Consider the following 27,203-nt stretch of genomic DNA (forward strand, 5'->3'; position numbering starts at 1 on the left):
ACACACACATCTCTTTTTTAAAAACTTGGGAAGGTGTGTATCTTTTATAGGAATACATTTTAATATGTGTATTGTGGTATTTTTAGAATGTTTGTGTGTTTTAATTATTTTGTAATTATGCATCTTAATTATTCTGTAACTTGCCTCAAGCCACGAGGAGAGGTGGGTAAGAAATAAAATTATTATGTTGTCAAAGGCTCTCATGGCTGGAATCACTGGGTTACTGTATTTCAGGTTTTATGGCCATGTTCCAGTAGCATCCTCTCATGATGTTTCACCAGCATTTGTGGCTGGCATCGAGGTTTGTCGGAATGAGGCAAGTGGAGTGTATGTGTGTATACACCTCCAGAATAATGTCCAGGGTGGGAGAAAGAACCCTTGTCCATTTGAAGCAAGTTCGAATTTTGCATTTTGCAAACTTGAATAACATTGAGTAGCCACAAAGCTGCAAAGTCAACCAGTGAGGGTATCTGCATAGAGGTAACTTGGCCGTTGTGCCTGGAGGCATCCTTTGTTTGGGCGATGTTCACTGGCACTTGATTGTTTGCTGTCTGGAGTTCCTCAGTTTCTGATAATGTTCTTTATTTATAGTCTTTGTGTGTTTCATTTTTCAGACTGGTAACCAGATTTTGTTGATTTTGATGGTTTCATGAACAAAATCTGGTTACCAGTATTAAAAAAAAACAAAAACAGAATCAAGACAGTGAATAAAAAACACCACTCAGAAACAGGGCAACTCCAGATAACAAACAACCAAGTGCCAGTTAACACCTTCCAAACAAAGGATGCCTCCAGGCACAATGGCCAAGCTACCTCAATGCAAATACCCTCACTGATTGACTTTGCAGCTTCATGGCTACTCAATGTTATTCAAGCTTGCTAATTGCAACAATCACACTTGCTTCAAACGGACAAGGGTTCTTTCTCCCACCCTGCTCATTATTCCACAGATATATATACACCCCACTTGCCTCACTAGCAACAGAACCTCTGAAGATGCCATTGATCACAGATATAGGCAAAAGGTCAAGAGAGAATGATACTGGAACATGGCCATACAGCCCAGAAAACTCACAGGAACCCCAAATAATAATAATAATAATAATCATCATCATCATCATCATCATCATGTGTTCAAAAATGGTTTTATCTGAAATGTCTCACCTTTTTTCTAATGGCCGAACTCATGTTCAAATCCAACAGCCCTAGGAAATAACCACTCCCCTCTTTCTCACCCCTTCCTTCCCCATCACCCTATTTCCCATTGCAAAGCAGTAAAGAACTCATAAGACGCACTGCTAAACGTATATATATTTAACACATTTTATTATTTTGTAGCAATTGTCCGCAATATAGAACTAATTAAATAACATTTAAAAACCTCCTTTGCACGAGTCAAGAGAATTCCAGAATATTTACAAATGTTTTGTTCCGTGCATTGGTGCGTGTGGGGTGGTGATTGCTTCTGGGTTCCGTGTTGATACTTTCCTCTCTCCTCTGGTAAAAGTTGGAAGAAGATGCCTGTCCAGAGCCGGGGAGAGGGTCTCATCCCACATTGACACACAGCTTCACGGCACCTGCTCCTTCTCCTTGCAGGAGTACAGTACAAGAACGGCGCATAAGACACCCAACCACAAGGCTAAGTCACAAACACAACTGATGCCCGGCAGTGAAGCTTTCACAAAGGGGCCATTTCCAAGCAAAAGGACTGGGGGAAAGGACCGTCCCTGGTGACATTAGCCTCCTCTAATGAGATGTGATTATTTTCCTTCCAGAGGCAACACACACATTGGCTTCACTGCTCTCTCAAATCCATGTACCGAGGTGAGCTGGAATGGTAACTGAACCTTATTTCGGCAATGGCGATGAGACAGAATCCACCATCACATCCAAAGGCAGCAAGCTCGTTTGGATAGGGAAAACTAACAACTGCTGGTAAGACTTGGGGCACTTCCAGACAGTGTCAAAATCCCTGTTTTATAACTGAGTCAAAAAATGCTTCCCCTCCACCTATTGGTCTGTTTGACAGACCGATCATCTGTTTTGGGGTTTTAAAAAAGTGCAAGTGTGTCAGAGTGGTCTACACAGGGCGGAGGGAAGGAAAGCACGTGTTTTGCATGACTGCAGGGATAGACAGTCATGTGAGGGGTCACATTTTTCAGCTGGAATTGGGTTATAAGTGTACCTTTTAAACATGTGCTTTTTAGCTCTTGACCCAATCCCTCCTGCACTTTAACTAAATGTTTAGTCACTCATCCACCCACCCACCCCCATTTACTTGCCGGTTTTACAGCATGTGAAGAAAGGGCCTCACATCTCCCCTACTACGACTGTCACCTGAAGCAGATGCCTAACCCAGCTTCCTATTGGGCTGGTCTGGTTCTGAGGCAGGGTGACATGAAAGGAAAGATTTGGGGACCTGGTTAAAATAAGATCTAGGCCAGGCATCGGCTGACTTTGGCCTTCCCTCCAGGTGTTTTGGGCTGCAACTCCCACAATTCCTAACAGCTGGTAGGAGTTAGAAGTCCAGAACACCAGGAGGGAGGACCAAAGTTGGACCATGCCTAATCTTGGCAGAGAGAGAATAAAAGGGACAAAATCCTCCCAAGCAAGTTGGATAGTCAAGGAGGCTGGGGAATCTTCAAAAGCGTCTCCAAAACTATTGTATATATACTTGTGTATAAATCAACCTTGTGTCTAAGTCAAGGGCAGCTTTGGAGGTCAACATTATGGATACTGATATAGCCCATTGATAGGTCCAGGGTCATTCTATGGAGAGGGGAAAGGAAGCACCAGCATGGCCCCCACTGCCAGCACCATTTCCCCACCCAGCTATTCATACAGGCCAGAAACAGCACCACACTAGAGAAAAATCAAAGGGTATCTGTGTTTCTTTGGGGTCTTCCCAGGACAGACCATGTTTCTGCCTCTTAAGTCATTCGACTCAGAGAAGGGAATAGAATTCAGGTATAGTGCTACTTGCATTGGCCCATGGAGAAGTCCACCCAGGTTTTTTGGATTGATTTTTGTGTGTGGCTAAAACCTTCTTTGGAAATATTATTTTTGGGATTGCAAGTGGTGGAAATCCCATTCTGCAATATGTGAATTCTGTCCTCATTAGTTGGGGGTTTTGAAGAAGGAGTGGGGATGCAAACCCTTATGCAAAGAGTGACTGGATGCTAAAACAGGTTTAAGAAGTCTGAGGCAGAAAACAGATACAGAGGTGGATAGAATAATATTGGCTAAATGCTGACCCTGCTTCAGGCTACTTAGAAGGGACAGCACACACTGAATTCCTCTGGGATCACCTTGACCAGGTGGGATAAACTGCTTAAAGATAAGGTTCTTTTTTAGAGAGAGCAAAGATTGCTATAATTTCTTAATAGTCCCTAATCTCCTGCAGCCAAGCTCTGATGGAAATCAGATGTCTACTGATATATCTGCCAACGGTCTTCACTTTGGGAAAGTTTCTCTTTCTCCCAGAACTGAAGGAGGCCTGCCAGAAATTGCTGCTTTGGGAAAGCTTCACTCAGTAGCTACAACAACAAATTACCATTTTAATTATTTTTTTTTTCTAAAAAAGACTTAACTTCCATAAGACAGCCATCTTCCACACAAGTATTTTATTTCTCCCAGAATTATCTGTTACCATTTTTATGAGTTTTAACATTTTTTTTAAACAAAAGCTTCCTTCTTCTCAACGGTGACAGAAACTGAGGTAATGTACATTTAACACGAGAAAAAATCTCTTCTATGGGAGAGAAGGGTCCAAAAGCGGACGGTCAACAGAAGGGGGAAACAGCCATGGACAGGGACAAAGAATGGGAAAACATCTTACCACCATCGCATACACCCAGCATCCCCAACATTTCCCCCCGATCCCCTCCTCCCACCCCTGAAATCAGAAATAAAAATTAAATGAAACTGAACCAAAACAAGGTCTATATGGTGTTCTTAAACCTTATCTACATTATTGCACAAAAGATCAAGGACAGTTGGGACCTAAGGCAAAAAGGAGAAGTTGCGGCTAATATCTAAAGTCTGTGCATTGCCTATTTCTAAAAATAATAATAATAATTCTAGCGTTGGCTCTAACTCTAGCCTCCAACCCATTCCTTTGAGGTGGAGGCTCAAAGCCAAGGGAGAGGGGAATGAAACAGCTGCACTCTCCCCAAAGTTCTCTGAGACGGTCGTCTTGAGCCATACGGATTGACCAGAGTAGTAGTGGGGAAATGAGAGAGAGGGGCAGAGCCACCAGGTAAGACCCAGGAAGATGCCTCCAACATGGAAAGCTCATCTGGAAGTAGCAGGAAGGGGAAGTTGGGTGGCATCCCTCTTGTTGTCTTCCGAACCTTGTCATGGTCTGGCTGAGAGGACGAGGAGGTGATGGCCACGTTTGGGTTGGACTGTTGTGTATCCAGATTCAATAGATAACTGGGCTTATGTTTGGCAAGGGCACTCGTGGGAACTGCCCGCGTGCCGCAGTTGGCACCAATTTCATCGACGACATACCCTTGCCCTTTACATCTACAATGACTCTCATACAAGGCATTCCCCTCAAATGGGAAAAGTGGGAAAGGGGGTGGAGGATGGGCAGCCCCCTTTGTGTTGTTGTTTTGTAAACTGCTGTTGCTGCGGAAATAGCATTTTAGCCCTTTGTGCAGAAAGAATGGAGCCTCCTCGGAGAGGCTGGCACACACAAGGCATGCCCAGGAGATCACCTGGTTTGGAGGAGGAGAGGCAAGGAGACAAAGGACTGTTTGGGTTTCTCTATCCCAGACATGGGCAAACTTCGGCCCTCCCTTAAGCAGCTGAGGGGGGAAAGGAAGGGGCCTGAGGCTGTTAGGAATGGTGGGAGTTGAAGTCCAAAACAACTGGAGGGCCCAAGTTGGCCCATGCCTGCGCTATCTGGTTCCTCTTGGGACAAGACACAAACGAATAGCTTTGCGAGAAATGTGGCGCAAGGAAAGGATGCTCCTCCTGAAAACAATAGCACGGAAGGGGCAATTGCCAGGGACTCTGAAGAAGCCCTCCCCACAGGTCAAACAGCACAGGGAGGTCAGTATTGGTCTAAGCCCTTGGTGAAAGGAGAGAGTTGTGTAGGTACTAGGAGCTTCCCTCAATGCCAGCCTTGGGGCCCTTGCTAACGAACTGTCAAAAGGAAACCACCTCAAACTCACTTCAAGCGATGATTCACGAGATCTTTGGACACACAACTATAGGCTTATTATTTTCTGCATGGTCTCAGGTTTTCCTTCCTTTCACCCTTCCATTTTTCCTCCATCAGTCTGGATAGTACCATTCATATCCATCCGCCAATGACTTTCTAGGATATGTTACCACTGGATATCCTGGAAAGTCCTGGCCTGGGCACTGCAGTTTGTAGGCGCTTTTCAGCTGGGAAAGGCTGAAAGCACAAGAAACAAGGCTCTTCTTCCTACATTCGAATGGAACCCAGCTATTTTGCCACAAGTAGACCAAAAACCGAAGCTGGTTTGGAAAGTTGTATGAAATGAGCCCTTGGTTTATTTGAAAGTCTCCATTAGGCAACGGGTATTGCTCTACAACTCTTTCTGAAGGCTCTAGTTGTGGTTGCTGTCAGTCTAGTCCAGACATGGGCAAACTTCATCCCTCCAGATGTTCTGGACTTCAACTCCCAAAATTCCTAACAGCCTCAGGCCCCTTCCTTTTCCACCTCAGTTACTTAAGCGGTTGAGGGGGGAAAGGAAAGGGCCTGAGGCTGTTAGAAATTTTGGGAGTTGAATTCCAAAACACCTGGAGGGAGGGCCAAAGTTTGCCCATGCTTGGTCTAGTCCTGGTGTTCAGCAGGACAATCCAGTCTTTGCAGGTGAACTTGCAATGGGAAATGAGCTGAAACCTTTTCTCCAACTCAAAATTGCCCCCGCCAAGGCATACCACCGCATAATGTTGACCGCAGTCAAGTATCCCATTCCATACACAATTGCTTCCTTTTTTTTGCCCCCATCACTATTAGGCTTGAGCACCCAGCCTTATTGTTATTGTTAGGCCCTAAGAGAAAAGACAGTGTCTCTTTTCCTGAGGGGTGATGGCCACACAGTAAAGAGTGGTTGACTTGACAGTTGACTTGACAACCATGTTGACACAAACGTCCATACACACACATACAAAGGCATGCACTCTCTCTCTCTTTCACACACACACAAACACATACACATACTCACACAACACAGGAAACATTTGCTACATCAGTGGCACCAATTGCTTCCCCGGCAGCCCTATGATAACAGTGGAGTCCCCCAAGCATCCCGATTCTGTGCTTTGCTCTCACTCTGAAGCAGAAGGGAAACACCCTCTGCTCCTTGCCAGTCCTCTACAGAAGAGATGTAGCCATATGTTACTTAGAGCTAAATCCTGTGGCTCAGGCTATCTTTCCCATTCAAAATCATGATAAGAAGCAAGTGGGGGAGACAAATGCTAAGAGGTCTCCTCCACTCTGAAGTCATCAGCCCTGGATCTGGCTCTGCAGGGTATTGCCAGGCTTCTGCCTTCTAACCCAATGAGCACAGCATGGGGACTAAAGCCGGTTGATACTGAACAACATGGCTCCACTGGACACTGCTTCTTGCCCTCCTGGGGAGAGTTGTGAGGCTCCTGAAGGCCCATTGCTCAGCACCTTTTCTCTCTTCCCCAGCAGGCAGCACCAGAATTGTGGAGGAGTCCCTTGAAGGATCCAAGGGGCTGCTCTTTCTCATTTCTGCCTGCCACCCACTCCATACCATATCCATATCATTTCTCAGGTAGGGTTCCTATCCCCTCCCCCCTCTAAACAGCTTCAAACCGAGTCTTGATGACGGGCACCAAGGGCAGGTGCCAGCTGGAGAAGCCGTCCCTCTTTCCATAACAAAACGGCAGCGTGAACTCACCAACAGTTCGTTGTTCTCTGTGCAACCGCACTATGCCCCTTCTCTCTCATTCTCATTCTCATTCTCTCTCTCTCTCTCTCTCGTTCCTCTCCAGCCAACATCCAACTGCCGCTGGTCCCTTCCTTCAGGTCTTGTCTCTCAGTCTTTGTGTGAGCATATAGCTATACCAACAGACAACCTTGAGGATTATTGAGTTAATTGCAAATCATTTTTCCTCTCTTTCTTGTTTCTCCCCCCCTCCCCACTACATTTTTAACCCCCCCCCCCTTTTTTTTTTTTTTTGCTTCAAAAGATACAGATTCCGGTCCCTTTGGGGATGTTTTTTAGAAAACAATTCTTCTGCGCGCAGTCCAGGGCAGGAGAGGGCCCTGCAGCATCACTGACGTCTCAGCTGCAGGTTGGGAGGCACTGAGGAAGCCATGTGGCCCTCGCCAGTCAGACGCAGATCTCGATGGCCGTGGCCAGCACCATTTGGCCTTTTCCCTTGTCCGGCCGCCCATCAGTCCTGCCCCCGCTCCCTGGGGAAGGCAGGCCAGGGTCTGAGCCGGACAGACGGGACATGCTGCCCTCCGTGAGGATGGTCCTCTTGAGCGGGGTCGGGGTGCAGGTGCTGGGTGTCTCATGGCGATGAGGCCCTGCAGAGAGCTTGTCCCCAGTGTGCTTACGGGAACGATAGGAGGGCCGGCGGCGAACCTCCGACATCAGGTCGTACTTGATGAAGAAGAAGACCTCCTTCACAGGGCAGCGCTTCTCGGGGTCGAGGGCCAGCAGCCGCTGGAACATGCGCAGTGCATTGTCCGTGAAGCGGCGCCACTGGGAGGGCAGCCCAGCCAGGCGCCCCTTCTGCCACCTCACGAACTCCTCGAAGAAGGTGTCCGAGGCTGAGGCTGCCTCCCAGGGAAAGTTGCCCGTCAGCACACAGAAGATGAGTACCCCGAAGGCCCACACATCTATGCTTGTGTCCACGGTGAAGCCCTCGGCCCGCCCAGCCTGGCACACCTCAGGGGCTGTATAAGGGATGGTCCCGCTGATGCGCTTTACACGGCAGCCCACTTTGCGTGTCATGCCGAAATCGGCCAGCTTGACTCGCCGACAGTCACGGTCAAAGAGGAGCACGTTTTCTGGCTTGATGTCCCGATGCACGAGGTTTTTACTGTGCATATAATCAAGTGCCAGGCCCAGCTGCTGCACGCAGCGCTTCACCATGTCCTCCGGAAGCCCCACCTGCAGACAGAAGGGGATAGGTCCTGTGAACGAGGAATCAATGATTGCGGGACCCAACATGTCTTCCCAACAAAGACTCTTTGGCCAATCTTTCCCCAATACAGCTGCCAAGTAAAACTACAGAAGTATGAGGTCATCATGAGATCATACTTGTCTCCTTCGGGAGAGATAACACAGGGTATAAATAAACATAATGAACATAATGAACATAATGAACATAATAATAATAATAATAATAATAATAATAATAATAGCTCAACAAATTATGGCTGTAACCGTTTACCATTTGGGCAGTCTACTTCAAGGAGGCAACGTTTTGTCATCAGTGGCCTCATCAGAGCAGCCACAAAATGGCATGCTGGCCAGAGTAATAAGGAGTAGACCTAGTTAGTTACCTGCGGAGGGATGATGTCAAAGAGGTCTCCACCGGGCGCATATTCCTGGGCAAAGACATAGCAGTCTTCTGTCTCAAAGACCACATCAAAGACCTTGATGATGAAGGGACTTGAAGACAGTGTATTGGTAATGCTGAACTCTCTCAGAAAGTTCTTCAATTTGGTCTTATTCTTGTTGACAAACTTCAGGGCCATCTTGGTACCTGGAAGAGAAAGGATATGGAGGAAGTCACCTTTGTTTTTGCTTGTGAAAGCAATCATCAGTCAGATAACAACCAGAAAAGAGAACTTTTGAAATGGTCAAAGATTTCTATCAGGACAATAGACAATATTGTAGCACATCACCTACAACTTGCAGCAATAATGGGAATTTCGACCTCTCAGATATTTTGAACATCCCAAAGCCCCAGACAGAATATGCCAGAAATGGGCAAACTTTGTCCCTCCAGGTGTTTTGGGCTTCAACTTCCACAATTCCTAACAGTGGCTGTTAGGAATTGTAGAAGTCCAAACCACCTGGAGAGAGAGCCAAAGTTTGCCCATTCCTGGCATATCCAATGTTTACAAATCATAATGATTGCACCTCAGCCGGAATTCACCTTGCACTCAACACCAACCAGGAATCCAAAAGTAATAATAAAACATTCCACAGATGTCATTCCACAGATATATAAACCCTTTTTCCTAGTTCCAACAGACCTCACTACCTCTGAGGATGCTTGCCATAGATGCAGGCGAAACACCAGGAGAAAATGCCTCTAGAACATGGCCATATAGCCCGAAAAAACCTACAACAACCCAGTGATTCCGGCCATGAAACCCATCGACAATACAATAATAAAACAGTTTATTGAGAAAAGCAAATATGAAAAAGTCAAATCACCATAGGAAATAAGAAAGACAATATTCAACAAATAATGGGGGGAGGGGGGAGCATTCCAAAGGCAGTAACCCAAACAGTCCAATTCTGTTCAATAAAACAAGGTACAGAAAAACCAAGCATCAAAACATGAGAGTAAATCCAAAACTAAGAATACAATAAGTTCTTTAAAACATGCATCCATGAACCCCCAAGATCCTAGACTGAAACATGAATGTGAAACAAGACTCAAGATCCTCACTGTAACAGCAGTGTTCCCTGATCTGATTCTAAAGGATGTGATGGCGTGAGTGGCGCCACCTATAAGTAGAACTTTAATTTGCAAAGGTTTGAACTGTGTAACATGCCCCAACTTGCCTGTTTACCCTGTAAATGTATAGTTGGATTGATCGGTTTTATAGCTGTCAATCAATGTTGTTTGCACCAGTTGAATTGCTCCCTTAGCTCAATTGTTTGGCCCCACCTCTTCCTAGAAGAGGAGGGCAGTGTTTCCTTCTTCATTTACCATCAGACAGCTTTATAGACGGATGTGAGAAAGACTTGGCTCTAAAGCCCTTGTTTAAGCTATCTCCCATCACCAATTCTCAGGTTTTTACCCTTGAGACTCACACTTCATGCCCAGATCTTCCTGGACGACGTTGAGGAGTCTCAAGCGCCTTCAAACCAGTCCTTTGGCACCAGAGGAAGACTTTGTGCCTTCAAATATAGGCCATCTGGATTGGGGTTGTGTATTGCTCAGGCATTCACAGCCATTGAGAAAGAGGGAACTTGGAAAGCTTCTCAGCTGCAAAACTCCTTGGACCAAAGACTTCAGAGACTGTAACGTATGTTTTCTTTATCCCTGTTAAAACATCCAGTTTTTGCCTAAGAAAGATAATGTGAACAATAAATACCATTTCGAGTTATCTGTTGTGTCTTGGTCCTTGGGAGTTCCAGTTTCCTAAAGGAGGGCAAGAAGCAATCCCCTGAGGAGAGATATCACGTCCATGTTTCTTTCACTAAGATCTATAGACCCCAGGCGCAACGGCACAAAGGAAACAATTCTCTGATTTAAGAACCACAAGCCATGAAGTCATGGCTGTGACCTTTACTCCCTTGCTTGTGAGATTTCTCACCCTGTTGTTTCTCAGGATTCGTTGTGAACTCCGTAATCTGGTTCCTTCCTCCCTAAGATTGAGCCTGACATTCCTACTGACTGCAGGTGTGTTTTCAGGTAAACTTTCTCACCCCTCCAACTCCTTATCCTTATCTAGGGTTGTTAAGGAATGACTAGGCGAAAGGTCTTCACCAGCCACTGAATCTCCCTGTCTGCTCGACTCTGAGGCAGTTTCATTTTCAAGCCCATTTTCCCGACAGAATCCTGATCTAAAATCCCCTCATTTCCTTCATTGAAAGATCCATCAGCCCTCCCAGGTTCTGAAAAAACAATCTCCTCGTTGGGTTGTTGTAGGTTTTTCAGGCTGTATTGCCATGTTCTAGAAGTATTCTCTTCTGACGTTTTGCCTGCATCTGTGGCAAGCATCCTCAGAGGTTGTGAGGTTTGTAGAGCAACCCTTGTACTCTGGCTGAAGTACAAGGGTTGCTGTACAAAGCTTCTGGAGGATCATAGGGAATTCTTCCATGTACTAGAAGTGTTCCTTTTCACACTTGCAGCGTAATTGAAACAACTGTCTTGATGGTCGAAGGCTCCTTCTATACTGCCATATACAATCCAGATTATCTATTTTGAACTGAGTATATGGCAGTGTAGACTCATATAACTCAGTTCAAAGCAGATAACGTGCATTATTTGTTTTAAAAAATCTGGATTATATGGCAGTACAGAAGAGGCCTAGGTTTCATGGCCACCATGGGATTTGAGATAGCCTCGTCCTAAATTTTCTAGGGACTGCGGTGGCACATTGAGTTAAACCCTTATGTTGCTGAACTGCTGATGGGGTGTGCTCCCGCTGTTAGCCCCAGTTTTTGCCAACCTAGCTGTTCGGAAACATGCAAATGTGAGAAGATCAATAGGTACCGCCTCAGCAGGAAAATGCAAAAGACACTCCATGTAGTCATGCTGGCCACATGACCAGGAGGTGTATACAGACAATGCAGGCTCCTCAGCTTGTAAATAGAGATGAGCACCTCCCCTAGAGCCAAAAATGAGCACTGCCTCCAGAGCTGGAAATAAAAGGAGAAGACTTTGCCTTTGTCTGTGTATTTGTGTCTCATTGTATTTCACTGTAACAAGGCATCAAATGTTTGCCTGTGTCTGTTTATATGCTGTAATCTGCTCTGAGGCCCCTAGGGAATAAATATTAGATACTGGTAAAGAATTTACTAACAATAAATCCATTAGCTTTACCTTCTTTCTTTCTTTCCCAACTTTTATACCTTCCCTCCTTGAAATAACACTTTCAAACCAGGAACAGAACATAGAATCATAGAGTTGGAAGAGACCTCATGGTTCATCCAGTCCAATCCCCTGCCAAGAAGCAGGAAAATTGCATTCAAAGCACCCCTGACAGATGGTCATCCAGACCCATGTTTCAAATGTGGTTCCTTCACTGTGTCATTTGTTAGCTCACCTGTGCTCTTGTGGGAGACGAGGTCCACCTTGCCATAGGTCCCTTTTCCCAGCTCACGGATGAGGTCATAATGTTTGTTGATGTCCGTACCGGAGAGTGTGCGGATGGCCAGCGACTGCATGTCTTCCGTGATGAGGGGCACTCCGCAGCAGGCCAGCTTGCGGGAAGGCTCCTGCTCAATGGAGCCAGCACTCATTGTCACACTGAGAAAGAGACACAGAGAAAGAAAGATGGGTTGTTGGTAATCCAATCTTCTGGTAGCCTACATCGGGGATGTATGCGCGTCTAGCCTGAGGAAAAAGAAATGTAATTGGTAAACCATTTCAGATATGAAATCTGAAATGCTGTTGCTTGTACAAGTTCATTTACAATTTGTGTTGTCGAAGGCTTTCATGGCTGGAATCACTAGGTGACCATCTTCCCATAGCATTCTCTTCTGACATTTCTCCTGCATCTATGGCTAGTGGCATCTTCAGAGGTTTGCTACATTGTTCATGTTTTATATAATTATGTACTTTGTTATATTTTATGTATGTTGTACTTCCGAGTGCTTTTGTGAGCTGCCTAAAGTTCCTTCAGAAAGATGATGGCAGGATATAAATAAAGTATTGTTGTTTGGAAATGAGACATGTGGAGTGTATATATACTTGTGAAATAATGTACAAGGTGGGGGAAGGAATTAACCCCTGTCTGTTTGAAGCAAGTGTGAATGCTGCAATACAACAAGCCTGATTAGCATTGACTAGCCTTGCAGCTACAAAGTCAACCAGTGAGAGTATTTGTTGGCATCCTCTGTTTCAGAGGTGTTAACTGGCACTTGGTTGTTTGCTGTCTGGGGTCCCCCTGTTTCTGAGTGGTGTTCTTTATTTACTGTCTTGATTCTGAAAGGCACTGCAGACCAATCCAACCAGAGAAGTCAGCCATAGCAGAGCACTTGAGGAACCAACCTGGACGCAGAATATTATTTGAGAACACAAAAATGCTGGACCACTCTGACAATAACCACGATGTCAGACTAGACAGAGAAGCCATTGAAAACCACAACAATCATGTGGACAATTTTAACCCAAAGAACAAACCATGAAAATGAACAAAATCTGGTTACCAGTATTAAAGACTCCAGAATCAAGAAAATAAATAAAGAACACCACTCAGAAACTCCAGGGGAACTCCAGACAGCAAACAACAAGGTGCCAGTTAACACTTCACAAACAAAGGATGCCTCCACAGCCAGGTTACCTCTATGCAAATACCCTCACTGATTGCAAGGCTACTCAATGCTAATCAAGGTTGCTCATTGCAACATTAACACTTGCTTCTGACAGACAAGGGTTCTCTCTCCCACCCTGGACATCATTCCAGAGATATATATAGACGCCACTTACCTCACTAGCAACCAAACCTCAGAAGATGCCATTAGCAACAGATGCTGGCGAAACATCAGGAGAGAATGCTACGGGAACACGGCTATACAACCCGGAAAATTCACAGCAATTCATTTGCCACTCAAATGTGATTGTCCAATTACTGCTACATATGCCTGGATTCAACCATCCCTCAATGTCAGAGGGAGCAGAAACGATCCACTGGTGGACCCCTTGGAATTGACTGCCCTGTTCCATGCAGACACATTGTTTTTGCTAAAGCCAATGCAGAAACACTGTTATACACAGTTTTGCAGAATCGGAAAGCGTGCTAGGTGTTTGTGCATGCTCTCTCTCGCTCCCCAAAGACTTCCTTAATTATATCCCTGCTCAAGGTGCAAAAGCTCCATCCATCTCCCTGCTTTGGGCATGACAGTTCCAGGCCATGGTGGCCACAGGTGCACAAGACCTGCATGACATTGCAGTATCATCTTCTTCTCTCATGCTGGCTCCTTTGGAGTTCCATGACACTCTGCAAAATCCAACAAATAAGCTTCCTTTGGCTGGAAAAAAAATTCTTAAAGAATGCAAAGGGATTGCAATATATTGGATGAAAAGGCATTGCAGGTATGTGATGTTACTTTTGGTTGGTCCCAAATAATGACCATGGGAGTGGCCTCTGGAGCGTTGGAAGAGCCCAGTTCCCACCCTACAAGCAAAAGCAGAATCAGTGGGGTGGCAAGTATGGGGTCTTGTCTACACTGCCATTTAATGGAGATTGAAACTGGATGATACAGTCAGGGAAGATTAATGTGATGCAGGTTAACTGCACTGAACTGTCGATGGGGCCCGAGAAAGGGTGTTGCCCAGCGCTGCCTGCCTCTACGCTGAAGCAGTTGAGAAATCTGCTTCTCAAGAACTAAGCGCCTTTGTGCCAGTTTGGTGCATGAGCTGCGTCTCACGTGAATGCATCAAGACCCTTGCCATTTGGCTGCTTCCTACCTGGACCCTTGTCCCACTCCACAAATTGCCCAGAAAGAAAGCCCAGGACTCTGTAGATCCTTCAGTGAATTCATTCTGTGCCCCCTCTTCTGCCGTTTCAGACTAAAAATTGCTGTGCTTCACTGCTTCTCATTGACTAAAATGATATTCCGCCCCCTCCTTCCTCGCTCCAAGACTGTGTATTTATAGGCAGGTGCTATATCTCCTTCTGGTTGCAGCTCAAAGGCTGCCTTCTTTCTCCAAGTTCACATTTGCTCTTAGGGAGCGGGCCGGGGGGGGGGGGGGGCTCAGCTGTAGGGTGCATCACTTGGCTTGCCAAAGGATCCGGGTTTCACCCCCATCACTCCAGGAAACACACACACAAAGAGATAGCAAGGGAGGATACTATTTGTTCTTCAAAAAGTTTTAGTCAAGAGTGACCCCCCTATAAAAGATAGTTTATAATCAGGGACCTTATAGTTTTGTCAAGGACACCAGGCTGGAATGATATAATAAGAGTTAAGTCTTGACCAATTTGCAAAGGGACCATCAACAACAACCAGAATCCCTTCCCATGTTAAATCTGTGTACATTTGACCAAGCTTTTATATTCTATATTTTATATATTTATAGCAGGTATGCATAGGTAACATGGGTACTGGGACCCATGGTGCAAAAGGCATTTGACCTTTGCTCTGCCTAAGCTAACAGCTTGAGCCATGAATCCCCATGGGGAGATAGGGCGGGATAGAAATAAAGTGTTATTAAATAAAGTTTTATTGCCTCAGGACAGCATGCATGCTCCATCAATGTTTAACATTTACACAAATGACCAGCCACTGCCAGAAGGGACAGAGAGTTTAATCTATGCTGACGATCATGCCATCACCACTCAAGTAGGGAGTTTTGAAATGGTTGAACAGAAGTTCTCTGAAGCTTTAGGCACTTTTACTGCCTATTACGGGGGAATGAGGAAATTCCTAATCCAACTAAAATGCAGACATGTGCTTTTCATCTAAAGAACAGACAAGCATCTTGAGCTCTGAGGATTACCTCGGAAGGAATCCCATTGGAGCATTGCAACCTGGGAGTCACTCTGGACTGTGCTCTGACCTACAAAAAGCACTGTTTAACTATCAAGCAAAAGGTGGGTGCTAGAAATAATATCATACAAAAGCTGTCCTTGCCTTCCTGGGACTGGCACAACCTGGGGATCACAACCAGACACAGTGAAGACATCTGCCCTTGCACTTTGCTACTCTGCTGCTGAATACGCATGCCCAGTGTGGAATACATCTCACCATGTTAAAACAGGGGATGTGGCTCTTAATGAGACATGTCGCATTATCACAAGATGTCTACGGTCAACACCACTGGACAAACTATACTGTTTAGCCAGTATTGCACCACCTGCTATCCATCAGGAAGTAGCAGCCATCAATGAACAGACCAAGGCAATGATATCTCTGACCCATCCTCTGTTCGGATATCAGCCAGCACGTAAACAACTTAAATCAAGAAATAGCTTCCTACAGAGATACTCTAAGGAACACCTGAGCAAGTGAGAGTCCAAAAGTGGCAAGCCAAGACCCAAAACTTCCATCAGTGGCTGAGACCAGATGAAAAATTCCTCCCCGAGCACATGGAAGACAGGGCAACTTGGAAGGTGATAAACAGACTGCACTCTGGCACCATGAGACGCACAACCAATCTTAAGAAATGGGGCTACAAAGTGGAGTCCAAAACATGCCAGTGCAGAAAAGAGCAAACCACAGACCACTTACTACAATGCAACCTGAGCCCCACCACATGCACGATGGAGGCACTCCAAGTGGCCAGCTTCTGGTCAAAGGAAATTTAGTATGCAGACTTTTTAACTTTGTTTGTGGTTTTTCTATATGTTATAACTGTATTCACCATTCGCTTCTGAAATGATAAATAAACAAACCTTATAGTAGGACTGGACCAGTTCCATGCGCAAAGCTTTCTTCAGCATTGTGCATGTGGTCTTCATTCCTTGTTCACTGATATGATGCCATAAAGCAGGGAAGCCCCGGTCTCCAAGCAAGTGGTAAAACCTGGTTATAATTTATTCCCCTCGCATTGGGAAGCCAAATGATCGCACCGCTGCTCCCCTGAGCCCTGCAGAAATGGGTTTATGGGCTCGGCTGATAAGTAATTGGCAACTCATTAGTAACTCATTGAGAATGCCTGGCTGCCATGTCAAAAGGCTGTTGTTACCCGAGGCTCTGAGCAGGTGAATTTGCACATCATATGCTAAGCCCAGCAAATGAAGAAGAAGATGATGAAGAAGAAGAAATTATGATGCAGGGAACAACCAGCTCGTCATTAAATGGCATAAAACAGCACAAAAGCAGCTTAGCAGTTGCTAAAGCAGAAATCAATGCATTTAGCAGATAAGAGGATGGGAGAAGGGGGGAAATGTACACACAATGGGCTCCAGGCGTACATCTCCATTTCCACACTTTAACAGACAATTGAAATGTGCAGGAAATAATACCCAGTCCGGTTGTTTCCCGGGCTGTGTCACTTCAAAATGCGGTTCGTTGGAGAAGAAGGAGCTTGTAGCAGCAGAGCTTCATGCACTGGTCATAAGCTCAACAGTTAAACCATGAATTGGCTTGTAATAAGAGAAAACATTTTGCTCATTATTAAAAATAAGGCATCTTCCATCGTCTAGAGTCCTCTCAGGCTTCACCTACACTGCAATAGGATCCGGTTTCTGGCAGTGTAGACTCATATAATCCATTTTAAAGCTGATAATATGAATTCAGAAACTAGATTATATGGCAGTGGAGATCCAGCCACAGAAGCATCCTTGGCACTCTCCACTTTTACCCAGGTAAAAGTAAAGATAAAGGTTTTCCCCTGACATTAAGTCCAGTCGTGTCCGACTCTGGGGAATGGTGCTCATCTCCACTTCTAAGCCAAAGAGCCAGCGTTGTCCATAGACACCTGCAAAGTCATATGGCCGGTATGACTCCATGGAGCACCGTTACCTTCCCGTCGGAGTGGTACCTATTGATTTACTCACATTTGCATGTTTTTGAACTGCTAGATTGGCCCAAGTTGGAGCTGAGAGTGGAAGCTCACACTGCTCATTGATTTGAACCTGCAACCTTTCGGTCAACAAGCTCAGCAGCTCAGTGGTTTAACCCACTGCGCCAGCGGGGGCTCCCCCAGCTTGAGATAATTTAATTTGACTCTGTGTGCAACTATACTATGGAATGAATGCAGCCTGGCACCACTTTAACAACTGCCATGGCTCAAGGCTATGAAATCCTGGGAGTTGTAGTTTGGTGAGGAACAGCACTCTGGCAGAGAAGGTGAAAGGTCTTGTAGAACTACATGATTCTATCTATGGCATTGAGCCATGGCAGTTGTAGTGGCATTAAACTGCATTAATTGTACAGTGCAGATGCACCCTACAACTTGTCCATCCAAACTCTACCCATTACTGCCATGATAGCTGCCTATCGTCACCACAATGACAGTCACCCTACACCCTTGTAAGTATGGTTACCAGATCAGCACTATCCCATTTGCAGCCACAATAAATAAATACAGACAAACAAACATATAAATTGCCCAGATATTGGCTTGTGTTGTGGTTTTCGATTTTGAACATGTTTTGATGGATTTTAACTATGAATCTTTTAGTGCTGTTTGTGTTTAATTCTGTTTTTATGTTTGTATATTTGTATGTTTTAGATTGTATACTAATGCTTTTATGTCAAGCGCTCCGAGTCCCCTTTGGGGAGATAAAGCAGGTATTAATAATAATAATAATAGTAGTAGTAGTAGTAGTAGTAGTAATAGTAGTAGGGAAAACAATGGTTCATGAAGGGTGCAGAAACCACAGAAATAGAATTCAGATGCCAAACATTCCTTAGAATCTTATCGCATTGGGATATAATCCATTTATATCAGTCTCCATCCCATATTTTTTAGGACTGGATGAATCCTGTATTGATGCATCCTAATATGATAAGGTCACAAACTGACAGAATGTAGTATCTAAATATGCCAAGACAAGAGTACTCCTGGCCATGGGTAGAGTATCTTTCCTTCACTAATTGATCCCACTTAAAGGTTGTAAAAGACATTTGGCATTCCTTGAGTCCTCCCTGGAAAGCACTGGCCTTTGTGACCCACTGGGCAAAGTTCCCAGAGATCTTACAGACGTTCCAGGTGCAGAAGCTGCTTGCTTCTGATTGTTCTTGATGCTGGGAGGATTCTGCCATCACTTCTGGGCTGCAGCAAAGCACCTGCCAGTTTGCCAAAGTCAACTGTCAAAGGTGAAGGAGCCAAAGCCGACAGCACTTTACCTTCCTTAGAGCTTGGAAATACGAGTCAGAAGCAACCACATTGCACCCAGCACTCCATATCCACCAATTCTGTATCCATGAATTCAAAATTAAATACAGTCCAAAAAAAACCCCTTGATTTTGCAGTTTTGTATAAGGAATGCCATTTACTATGGCACTAAATATGATAGGATGGAAGCATTTATGGGTTTTGATATCAAAAGAAGCTCCCGGAACCAAAAACCCTGCAAATACCGAGAGCACACTGTTCCTATGACATACTGTTTGGAGTTTTCTTAGTAGGAGAGCACCCAGAACAACCAGGAGGCAACAACTGGTTGCAGAGGTTTTCCAAATCATAATAGGAGGTTGCCTAGAAATGATCCTAAATGCCCTCAAAGAGCCTGGCCAGGCCTCCAAACATGATGAGTACACTCCGTTGAAAGCAAAACATCTCCTTTGGGGTCAAAAATGCTATATTCCTTTTTTGCTTCATGAGAGAAGATATTTATTATTTATTTAATTTATATACTGCTTTTCTCTACCCCTGGTAGGAATGTGGAATAGAATAGAATAGCTTTATTGTCACTGTATTATTTCACAGTAAAACTGAATGCTTCTCCCAGCACACACCTCAAAACAAAACACCCATCCTTCCACATTCTAATCACAATTGCACAGCCCCCAATGCCACATCAGTGCAAAAGCATGGAGTTCAATAGTGTCACAGCTCTAGGACAAAAGCTGTCTCTCAGTCTGTTTGTCACCCTGTACCATCTGCCAGATGGAAATAATTAAAATAAAAGAATATGCCGGGTGAGATGGATCTCCAAGTTGTACCCCTCCAAGTTGTCCTGGCACCTTTGAGCCTTGTTCAATCACCCGCATTGAAACCTATGCCACAAGCCCAGAAAAACCAAGGATGTGCATCCTCCAGCCAAGAACACATCAAGTAAACAAAGATCCTGTGGTCAACAAACAACTTAGGGATGCAGGAAGATGTTTTGAAAAAAAGAAAGAAACCATCATCTCATAATCACCGAATCATAGCAACACTGTCACTATGACAGCAGAGGCGGGAGAAACTCCTGCTTGGAGCAATGCGTGAAGGTACCATTTGCAGAGTCCATGGTTCCAGAAGCAAATTCACTAAAATGGCTATAGCGAAAGATCTGCTGGCTTTTAGGGAGCTTCACCAGCCACACCCTTGCTCAGTGGGACCATTTGCACATCTCCAAAAACATATATGTAACCTAAATCAGGCATGAGCAGAGTGTGGGATCTACCTGTGGGTGTCTTTGTTTACTGGAAGCACAAGCCGACAACCGGTACAGGCTACAGAACATATCTACTGAGAATTAATGATCTCTGGACTCAGGAGTCTGTTTTGTCCCAACAGAGGAAGCGTTGTCACACTTATACCCACTCCTGGCTACTCCAATTTGCCTTGATTATTTTATTTATTTATTTATTTATTGACTGACTGACTTACTTACTTACTTACCTAATTTATATCCCGCCTTTCTCTACCCCGAGGGGGACTGAAGGCAGCTTAAAATTACACTTCCACAGTGCCTTAAAACATATAACAAACATATATTGGTGTCATCAATATACTTTATAGGGAGGTACAGGAGGTATCGTATGTTATTTGCAGCTATTGTTGAGTCAGAAATGTATATTCTATTTCAAATCGCACTAAAGATCTGTCTTTTGGTCCTCACCTATCTTTTCCTCCATCATGATTTAAAGAGAGCCCTGTGAGCAATAGGCATATGCAACAGGCAGACAGATTTTCTGACTGTGGCCAGAATGGAGAATTTCTGGACTTCCAGTTGTTTTGAATTACAACTCCCATTATCCCTTACCATTGACTCTTGTGCACTTGCAGGAGACTACATCTATAATAATAATCACCACCATCACCACCACCACCACCACCACCATCTTTATTTATACCCCGCCACAATCTCCCCAAAGGGGACTCAGGGTGGCTAACACAAGCCCAAGACCAAAGATACAATACAGCAAAATAAAATACAGAATGCAGACAACAAAAAATTGCATCAGAATAAAATACATACAGTAGCAAAATAAAATAAATAAAACAAATTAACACAATATAAAATTGAACAGAATGGGCAGGCCAAATGGACAAGGTAAAATGATAAAACCTGGGACTCCAAAAGTTCCTCACTGCCACTTTGCGGTGAGATACTTTGCATTTCTTGTGATACTTATTCTTAAATTTTCCCCGTATTTGCAAATATTATGCCAGCCTGACTCCCCATTTCTTCTCTTGTCTGATGATGCATTTTCACCCTTTCTTTTTGTTGTGTCAATGCCTATCCCAAAGGGAAGCTAGGTTCAAATCTTTTATCCTTGTGAGGCTCCTAAGCAACTACAAGAGGGAAAAGGCTGGATTTTTTTAAAAAAACAAAGTAAAATTGTGCCATATAAAACCATAGAAATCCATGCATTTCTCAAGCTGAGACATTCAGAAAGGATCTCCTCCACTAGAGCAGCTGCTTGCTTACATAATTGCATCTTCACTTAGGACACAACTTGAGGGATTGCTAGAACAATGCTAGCAGAGCCCATTATGTGCTAGTTGAATAGAATAGAAGAATATAATAACTTTATTGTTATTGTACAACAAAATTAAATGCTTTCCCCAGCACACATCACAAAACAACACACCCATCACTCCACACTCCCACCACCACCACACAGCCCCCAATGACACATCAGTGTGAAGCCATGGAGTTCAATATAGCCACAGCTCTAGGATAAAAGCTCTCTCTCAGTCTGTTTGTCCTTGCTTTTGTCAACCTGCACCGTTTGTGACCTACTCTATTTGGCTTTCCATGTATGGCCAAGGGCTGGATTTTTGGTCTGTTCTTTCTGTAATCCACAATGAGCTCTTAGATATTTTATTATTCATAGTTTTGATCTCTTATCTCTAGGAATCTCTAGGCCTTCTAGGGTGACTGCTGCCATCTATGCTGCCATATAATGCAGTGTAGACTCATACATTGCTGTTCAATGCAATGTTCTCATTTATATCCAGCCCATTTGGTGCCTTAATATACCGATTTTTCACACTTTGTATTTTGTACGCAAGATATGACGCATTTCATGAACCATGGTCTTCACTCCATGAAAACGAAACATGCGGAATAAAATGTCAGTCGCCTAGGCTGCAGTGCTTCCTTGGTTCATCCCGCCAAACCATGGCAACTCTGCACCATTTGCCCAGTTGTTACCAGGGCTACCAGTTATACATCCTTCTTTGAAAGTCATCTTCTGAAAAGCTCTGGGAACGACATCTCTTCCTGCAAATTCCAAATCTCCTGGTTTTGTTTTTTGTTTTTTTCTCTCATGGGCAAAACCACGTTGCCATATTGCACACAGACGTCTTCTCCTTGGCTTCCAGAATCCTAATATTAGCATAGCAACTCTTCCCACTAGTCCTGAAAGGAAAGGGGGGAAAACAAGCAAGCATACAAAGTCTCCCTGGCTGTTTTCCAGCTTTCCTCTTTCTCTGTTCCCAATTACTGCCAAATCAGATGGCTTTGCTGATGACATCCTAGATTTGCTCTACGACCGCTTCAAGAGTTTCTTTATCAAATGGTGATCATTTATTGATATTGATCACCACCTGACTGATTTTCTCTGCAGTCCCCAAATCTGTTTTTTTCTTTTCTTTTCTGTGTCTTCAACGGCACAACATCTGTCATCTCCTGAAGACCTGGGTATGTATGTCTCATCACAATTGTCCATGGTAAAATGGTCTCTCTGCACATAGCTCCGACCAACTAACTTTGATGGAGGTCTGGTATATCACAGTCTGCAAGACCACCCTTGAATTCCCATGACCAAGCTGATCTGGGAGATGAATGGACTCCATAAAGTCAGCTTTCCAAGCTCTGATGAAAAGGGTGAAAAGGAGATGCTGACTCTTCTCAATGATCAGACTGGAGGAGTTAATCTTTCCTTGGCACCACTCTTTGTGTGGAGGCTGATATGTCACCAGAGATAGATGTCAGCAGGAGATGAGTTAATACATTTGTCTCCGAGGGCATGTTCACATAACCCAACTACTGCACTGGTATTCCCCTTACAGAATCATAGATTCATAGAGTCGGGCCATCCAGTCCAACCCCCTTCTGCCCTGAAGGAAAATCACAATCAAAGCATTCCCAACAGATGGCCATCCAGTCTCTGTTGAAAAGCCTCCGAGGAAAAAGCTTCCACAACATTCCACTGTTGAGCACCTCTTAGGGTCAGGAAGTTCTTCCTAATGTTCAAGTGGAATCTCCTTTCCTGTCATTTGAGCCCATGATTCATTGAGTCATGGTCTCCAGGGCAGCAGAAAGAAAGGCTGCTGCCTAGAATCATAGAATCATAGAGTTGGAAGAGACCTTGTGGGCCATCCAGTCCAACCCCCCATCAAGGAGCAGGAAAATCGCATTTAAAGCACCCCCGACAGGTGGCCATCCAGCCTCTGTTTAAAAGGCTCCAAAGAAGGAAGAAGACGCTGCTGCATCACACTCTTGGCTCGTGTTCAACTTGTCCATGAAGACTCCAAGATCCTTTTCACGTGTAACTGTGTTGTGGAGCCAGGCATCACTCCTCCTGTATCTGTATTTCATTTTTTTCTGCCTAAGTGGAATATCCTACATTTGTCCTTGTTGAAATTCATTTGCCGTGGCTCCATCCTATAGAATTATGGGACATGTAGTTTGGTGAGGAACTGGATTGCTATGGTTGAAAATGTTAACTGTCTCTCCCTCAGCTGCCAATTGTAATATTTCAAAAGACAGAACCAAGGCAGTTAAAGTGCAATAATAGAGTCATAACTGTCATAAGAGCTGCCATGGTGCAGCATTGGATTATTAGTTTGGAGACCAGGAGTTGGTTAAAACGTTCGCTGGGTGACCTTGGGAGAATCACACATTTTCAGCCTCACAGGATAACAAAGGCAACCCTTTTCTGAACCAATCTTGCCAAGACAAACCTACAATAGGGTCACTTGAGGGTTGCCATTGATCAGAAATTATATGAAGGCACTCAACAACAACAAATGGTGTGATGTGAATGGGCTATAGGTTATTAACGTCTGCTGACTTTGGCCTCATCTGCACTGACCATACAATGCAGTTTGAACTGCACTAAATGGTCAGTGCAGATGAGGCCTTCTTTGCAAAGTGGTGTTAAATATGTAGGTACCACCCTGCAAGCACAGCTAGACTCCCAATGTTTAATTAGTCTAATTTAATACAATGCGATTGATTCGACTATGAGAGCAATTTAATTGTATAGAGCAATGAATTAGCAGCATCCTTGCTTATTTTGCAAGACCATATTAATTACTCTAAGCGGAAATGAAATGAAATATTGGAGATGACTGTCATTGTATGTTTTCAACTTCACAGTTCAATAGATACCCGATTCAAGGGTTTGGTAGCCATACAAACATTGATTTCCATTTAATAGAGGAACGTGCTGATTAATCAGTTTTTAAAGGGCGATAAGTGACACCATCTTTAACGAGTTGACAGCCATGAAGCACAACATGATCTATATTTATTGAGATGGAGGTCTCACTTTGGTGAATTAAATATGCTCTCAGGTAATAATCAGGTAACAGCCTTAAGTCATGTTAAGAAACATTTCCATTATTACTATGAAGAACAATTGCTTGTTTGTATCCAGTTTTTCCTTTAGAAAGATCAGAGCTTAGAAATGGGACTCTCCAGGATTACATGTTCCGTATTCCCTTAAATCTTTCTGAAGAATTGTCTGAGCTAGACTCAGCTACAACTAGTCTTCTTTAACTTGAGATGTTTTGGACCACAACTCGCATAATGAGCCGAAAGAACTGGAACCTTTTTCTGTGCCAACCATGTCCCACTCTCCCTTTCAATGCAGATCGTTGAGGAGGTCTTCCTACCTTGTGGATTCATTGTTCCCCATGAATCAGACATTACCATCCCCTCATCTCACCGAATCTCATCATAATTTAAGTCTTGGACAGGGAGAGATTGGCAAAATTTGCAAGGTTGTACTTACTGTTCTGAGTTTGCATTTTGAGAAAGATATCAAACCCAACATAGCTGGGCCCCTGTTTCATACTTGCAGGTAGCACTGCAGTGTCTTTGCCACAAAAGGGTGCATCTTCACTGTAGAATTAATCCCGTTTACTTGTCTTGGCTCAAAGCTATTCAATCCTGGGTTTTGTAGTTTGATGGGTGCATCAGCCCTCTTGGGCAGATAATAATAAGAATAATAAGAAGAAGAATAAGAATAATGTAGACTCTGCAATGAAGCAGATGAAACAATAGATCACATCCTCAAGTGCTGCAAGAAGATCGCGCAGACAGACTACAAGCAGAGGCATAACACCGTTGCTCAGATGATTCATTGGAACTTGTGCCACAAAAACCATGTGCTGGCAACAAAGAACTGGTGGGATCACAAGCTGAAAAAAGTTACAGAGAATGAACATGTCAAGCTACTCTGGGACTTTCGAATTCAGACAGACAGAGTTTTGGAGCACAATACTCCTGACCTCACAATCATGTTAAAAAACAAAGTATGGATTGTCGATGTTGCAATCCCAGGTGACAGCAGGATTGAAGAGAAACAAATGGAAAAGCTGACACAAAATGAGGATTTAAAAATCGAACTGCAAAGACTCTGGCACAAGTCAGTCAAGGTGGTCCCAGTGGTGCAGTGCCTAAAGACTTTGGCCTGCACTTAAACACAATCAGCGCTGACAAAATTACCATCTGCCAGCTGCAGAAGACTACCTTACTGGGATCTGCACACATTATTCGCCGATACATCACACAGTCCTAGACACTTGGGAAGTGTCCGACGTGTGATCCACTACAACAGCCAGCAGAGTGTCTGCTGTGGACTCATCTTGTTGTGTTTCAAATAATAATAATAATAATAATAATAATAATAATAATAATAACCTTAATTTATATCCCTCAGAGGGGACTCAGGGCAAATTCCAGCATATATACAGGCAAGCAGTCAATGCTTTGAAACAATTACACACAAATACACAGACAAAGCCAAAGGCTTCCCCTTTCTTATCTAGCTCTGGAGATGGTGCTCATCTCTGACTCTGAAGGAGGTGCTCATCTCCACTTCCAAGCTGAGGAGCCTGCATTGTCCGCAGACATCTCCTGGTTGTGTGGCCAGCATGATTGCATGGAACGTCGTTTACCTTCCTACTGAGGTGGTACCTATTGATCTACTTACAATTGCATATTTTCAGACTGCTAGGTTGGCAGGAGTTGTGACTAACAGCAGGAGCTCACCTAATCTGGTAGCTTCGAACTGCCAACCTTCAGGTCAGAAAATTCAGCAGCCCAATGGTTTAACATGTTGCACCACCATGGCCTCTAAAGACTTTATCATACTACACCTTCCTGGGACTCCATAGTGTTAAGTGGGAGCAGCTAAAGGGGGCCACGCTTCTATATGTAGACGCACCCGTTCAGTAGCATAGGATTTCACAGACTAAGGGCCCTGATCATACAGTGCTATCTGAAGCCAACTTGGGAATGGAGTGGCCACAAAATGCACACCACCAATGCACACTGCAGCAAGCACCGAAGGGTGATACATGGTTTTTGCAATTTTTTTTAGCAAAGTCCAAGTTCATCTTTTAAAACGTGCTGCAGTGGATTCCTATGTATCCCAGGCTCCATAAAATGTAGAGCGCATTGTAGAAACTGGTTTTATTGATTTTATTGATTTTGTTGTATAAAGTGACTGTTCAATTGTTATGTTATATACTTGTTTTATCCATTGTGTATGTTTATGCTGGCATCGAATTGTGCCTTTTGTAAGCTGCCCTGAGTCCCCCCTCGGGGGTTGAGAAGGGCGGGGTAGAAGTGCGTGTAATAAATAAATAAATAAACTGGCCTCATCTGAAGTGCAGTCAAAGATCGAAATGGGGCTGCTGGAAAGCACCCCAAGGGCATGACAAGACAGCAAGGCGCTTACTGACTTCCAGGAGTCATTGATCACCTTCAGTGCTATCACCCATTCTGAAGGCTTCTGGTGCACTAATGCGCATCTCTCCAGGAAATGAGAAAAAAGCCCACAACATGGCTTGAAGCTGGAAAATGCCGTCCCCTCTGGTGCGCTAATGTGCAGGAAATGAGGGAAAGGCCCACAAAGTGGCTTGAAGATGGAAAATGTCACCCTCTCTGGTGTGCTGATGAGCATCTCTCCAGGAAATGCGCAAAAAGCTTACAAAATAGCTTGAAGGTGGAAAATGTAATCCCCTCTGGTGCGCTGGTGTGCATCTTTCCAGGAAATGAAGGAAAAACCCACAAAGTGGCTTGAAGCTGGAAAATGTCATCCCCTTCTTTGCTGCAAACCAGTTCTAGGCATGGCAATCTGATCATTCCCACAGCAAAACCAATTCCTGGACCTACGCAGATGGATTATAGTGTTTGTAGAAGCACCCATAGTATCAATGTTGAAACCATATCCTTTGCATATGTATATTTCAGACTGACACCGCGA

The 27,203-nt window shown here is 44.2% G+C and overlaps 1 protein-coding gene across 2 annotated transcripts in view; it reads right to left on the reverse strand.

Annotated features, from left to right (window-relative positions):
• Positions 1 to 5,743: 5,743 nt before the first annotated feature.
• Positions 5,744 to 27,203, reverse strand: part of SBK1 (SH3 domain binding kinase 1) — a 94,223-nt gene continuing 72,763 nt past the window's right edge. For both annotated transcript variants that reach the window (XM_060786244.2, XM_060786245.2), the window contains exons 2-4: positions 11,975 to 12,177; positions 8,525 to 8,727; positions 5,744 to 8,129 (exon numbers count right to left, since the gene is read on the reverse strand). In XM_060786244.2, coding sequence (XP_060642227.2) covers positions 7,341 to 8,129; positions 8,525 to 8,727; positions 11,975 to 12,177 — 1,195 coding nt within the window. In that variant the 3' untranslated portion in view covers positions 5,744 to 7,340. The remainder of the gene's footprint in view (positions 8,130 to 8,524; positions 8,728 to 11,974; positions 12,178 to 27,203) is intronic.

The sequence above is a fragment of the Anolis sagrei genome, chromosome X (genome assembly GCF_037176765.1).
Source record: "Anolis sagrei isolate rAnoSag1 chromosome X, rAnoSag1.mat, whole genome shotgun sequence".
Classification (NCBI taxonomy): domain Eukaryota; kingdom Metazoa; phylum Chordata; class Lepidosauria; order Squamata; family Dactyloidae; genus Anolis; species Anolis sagrei.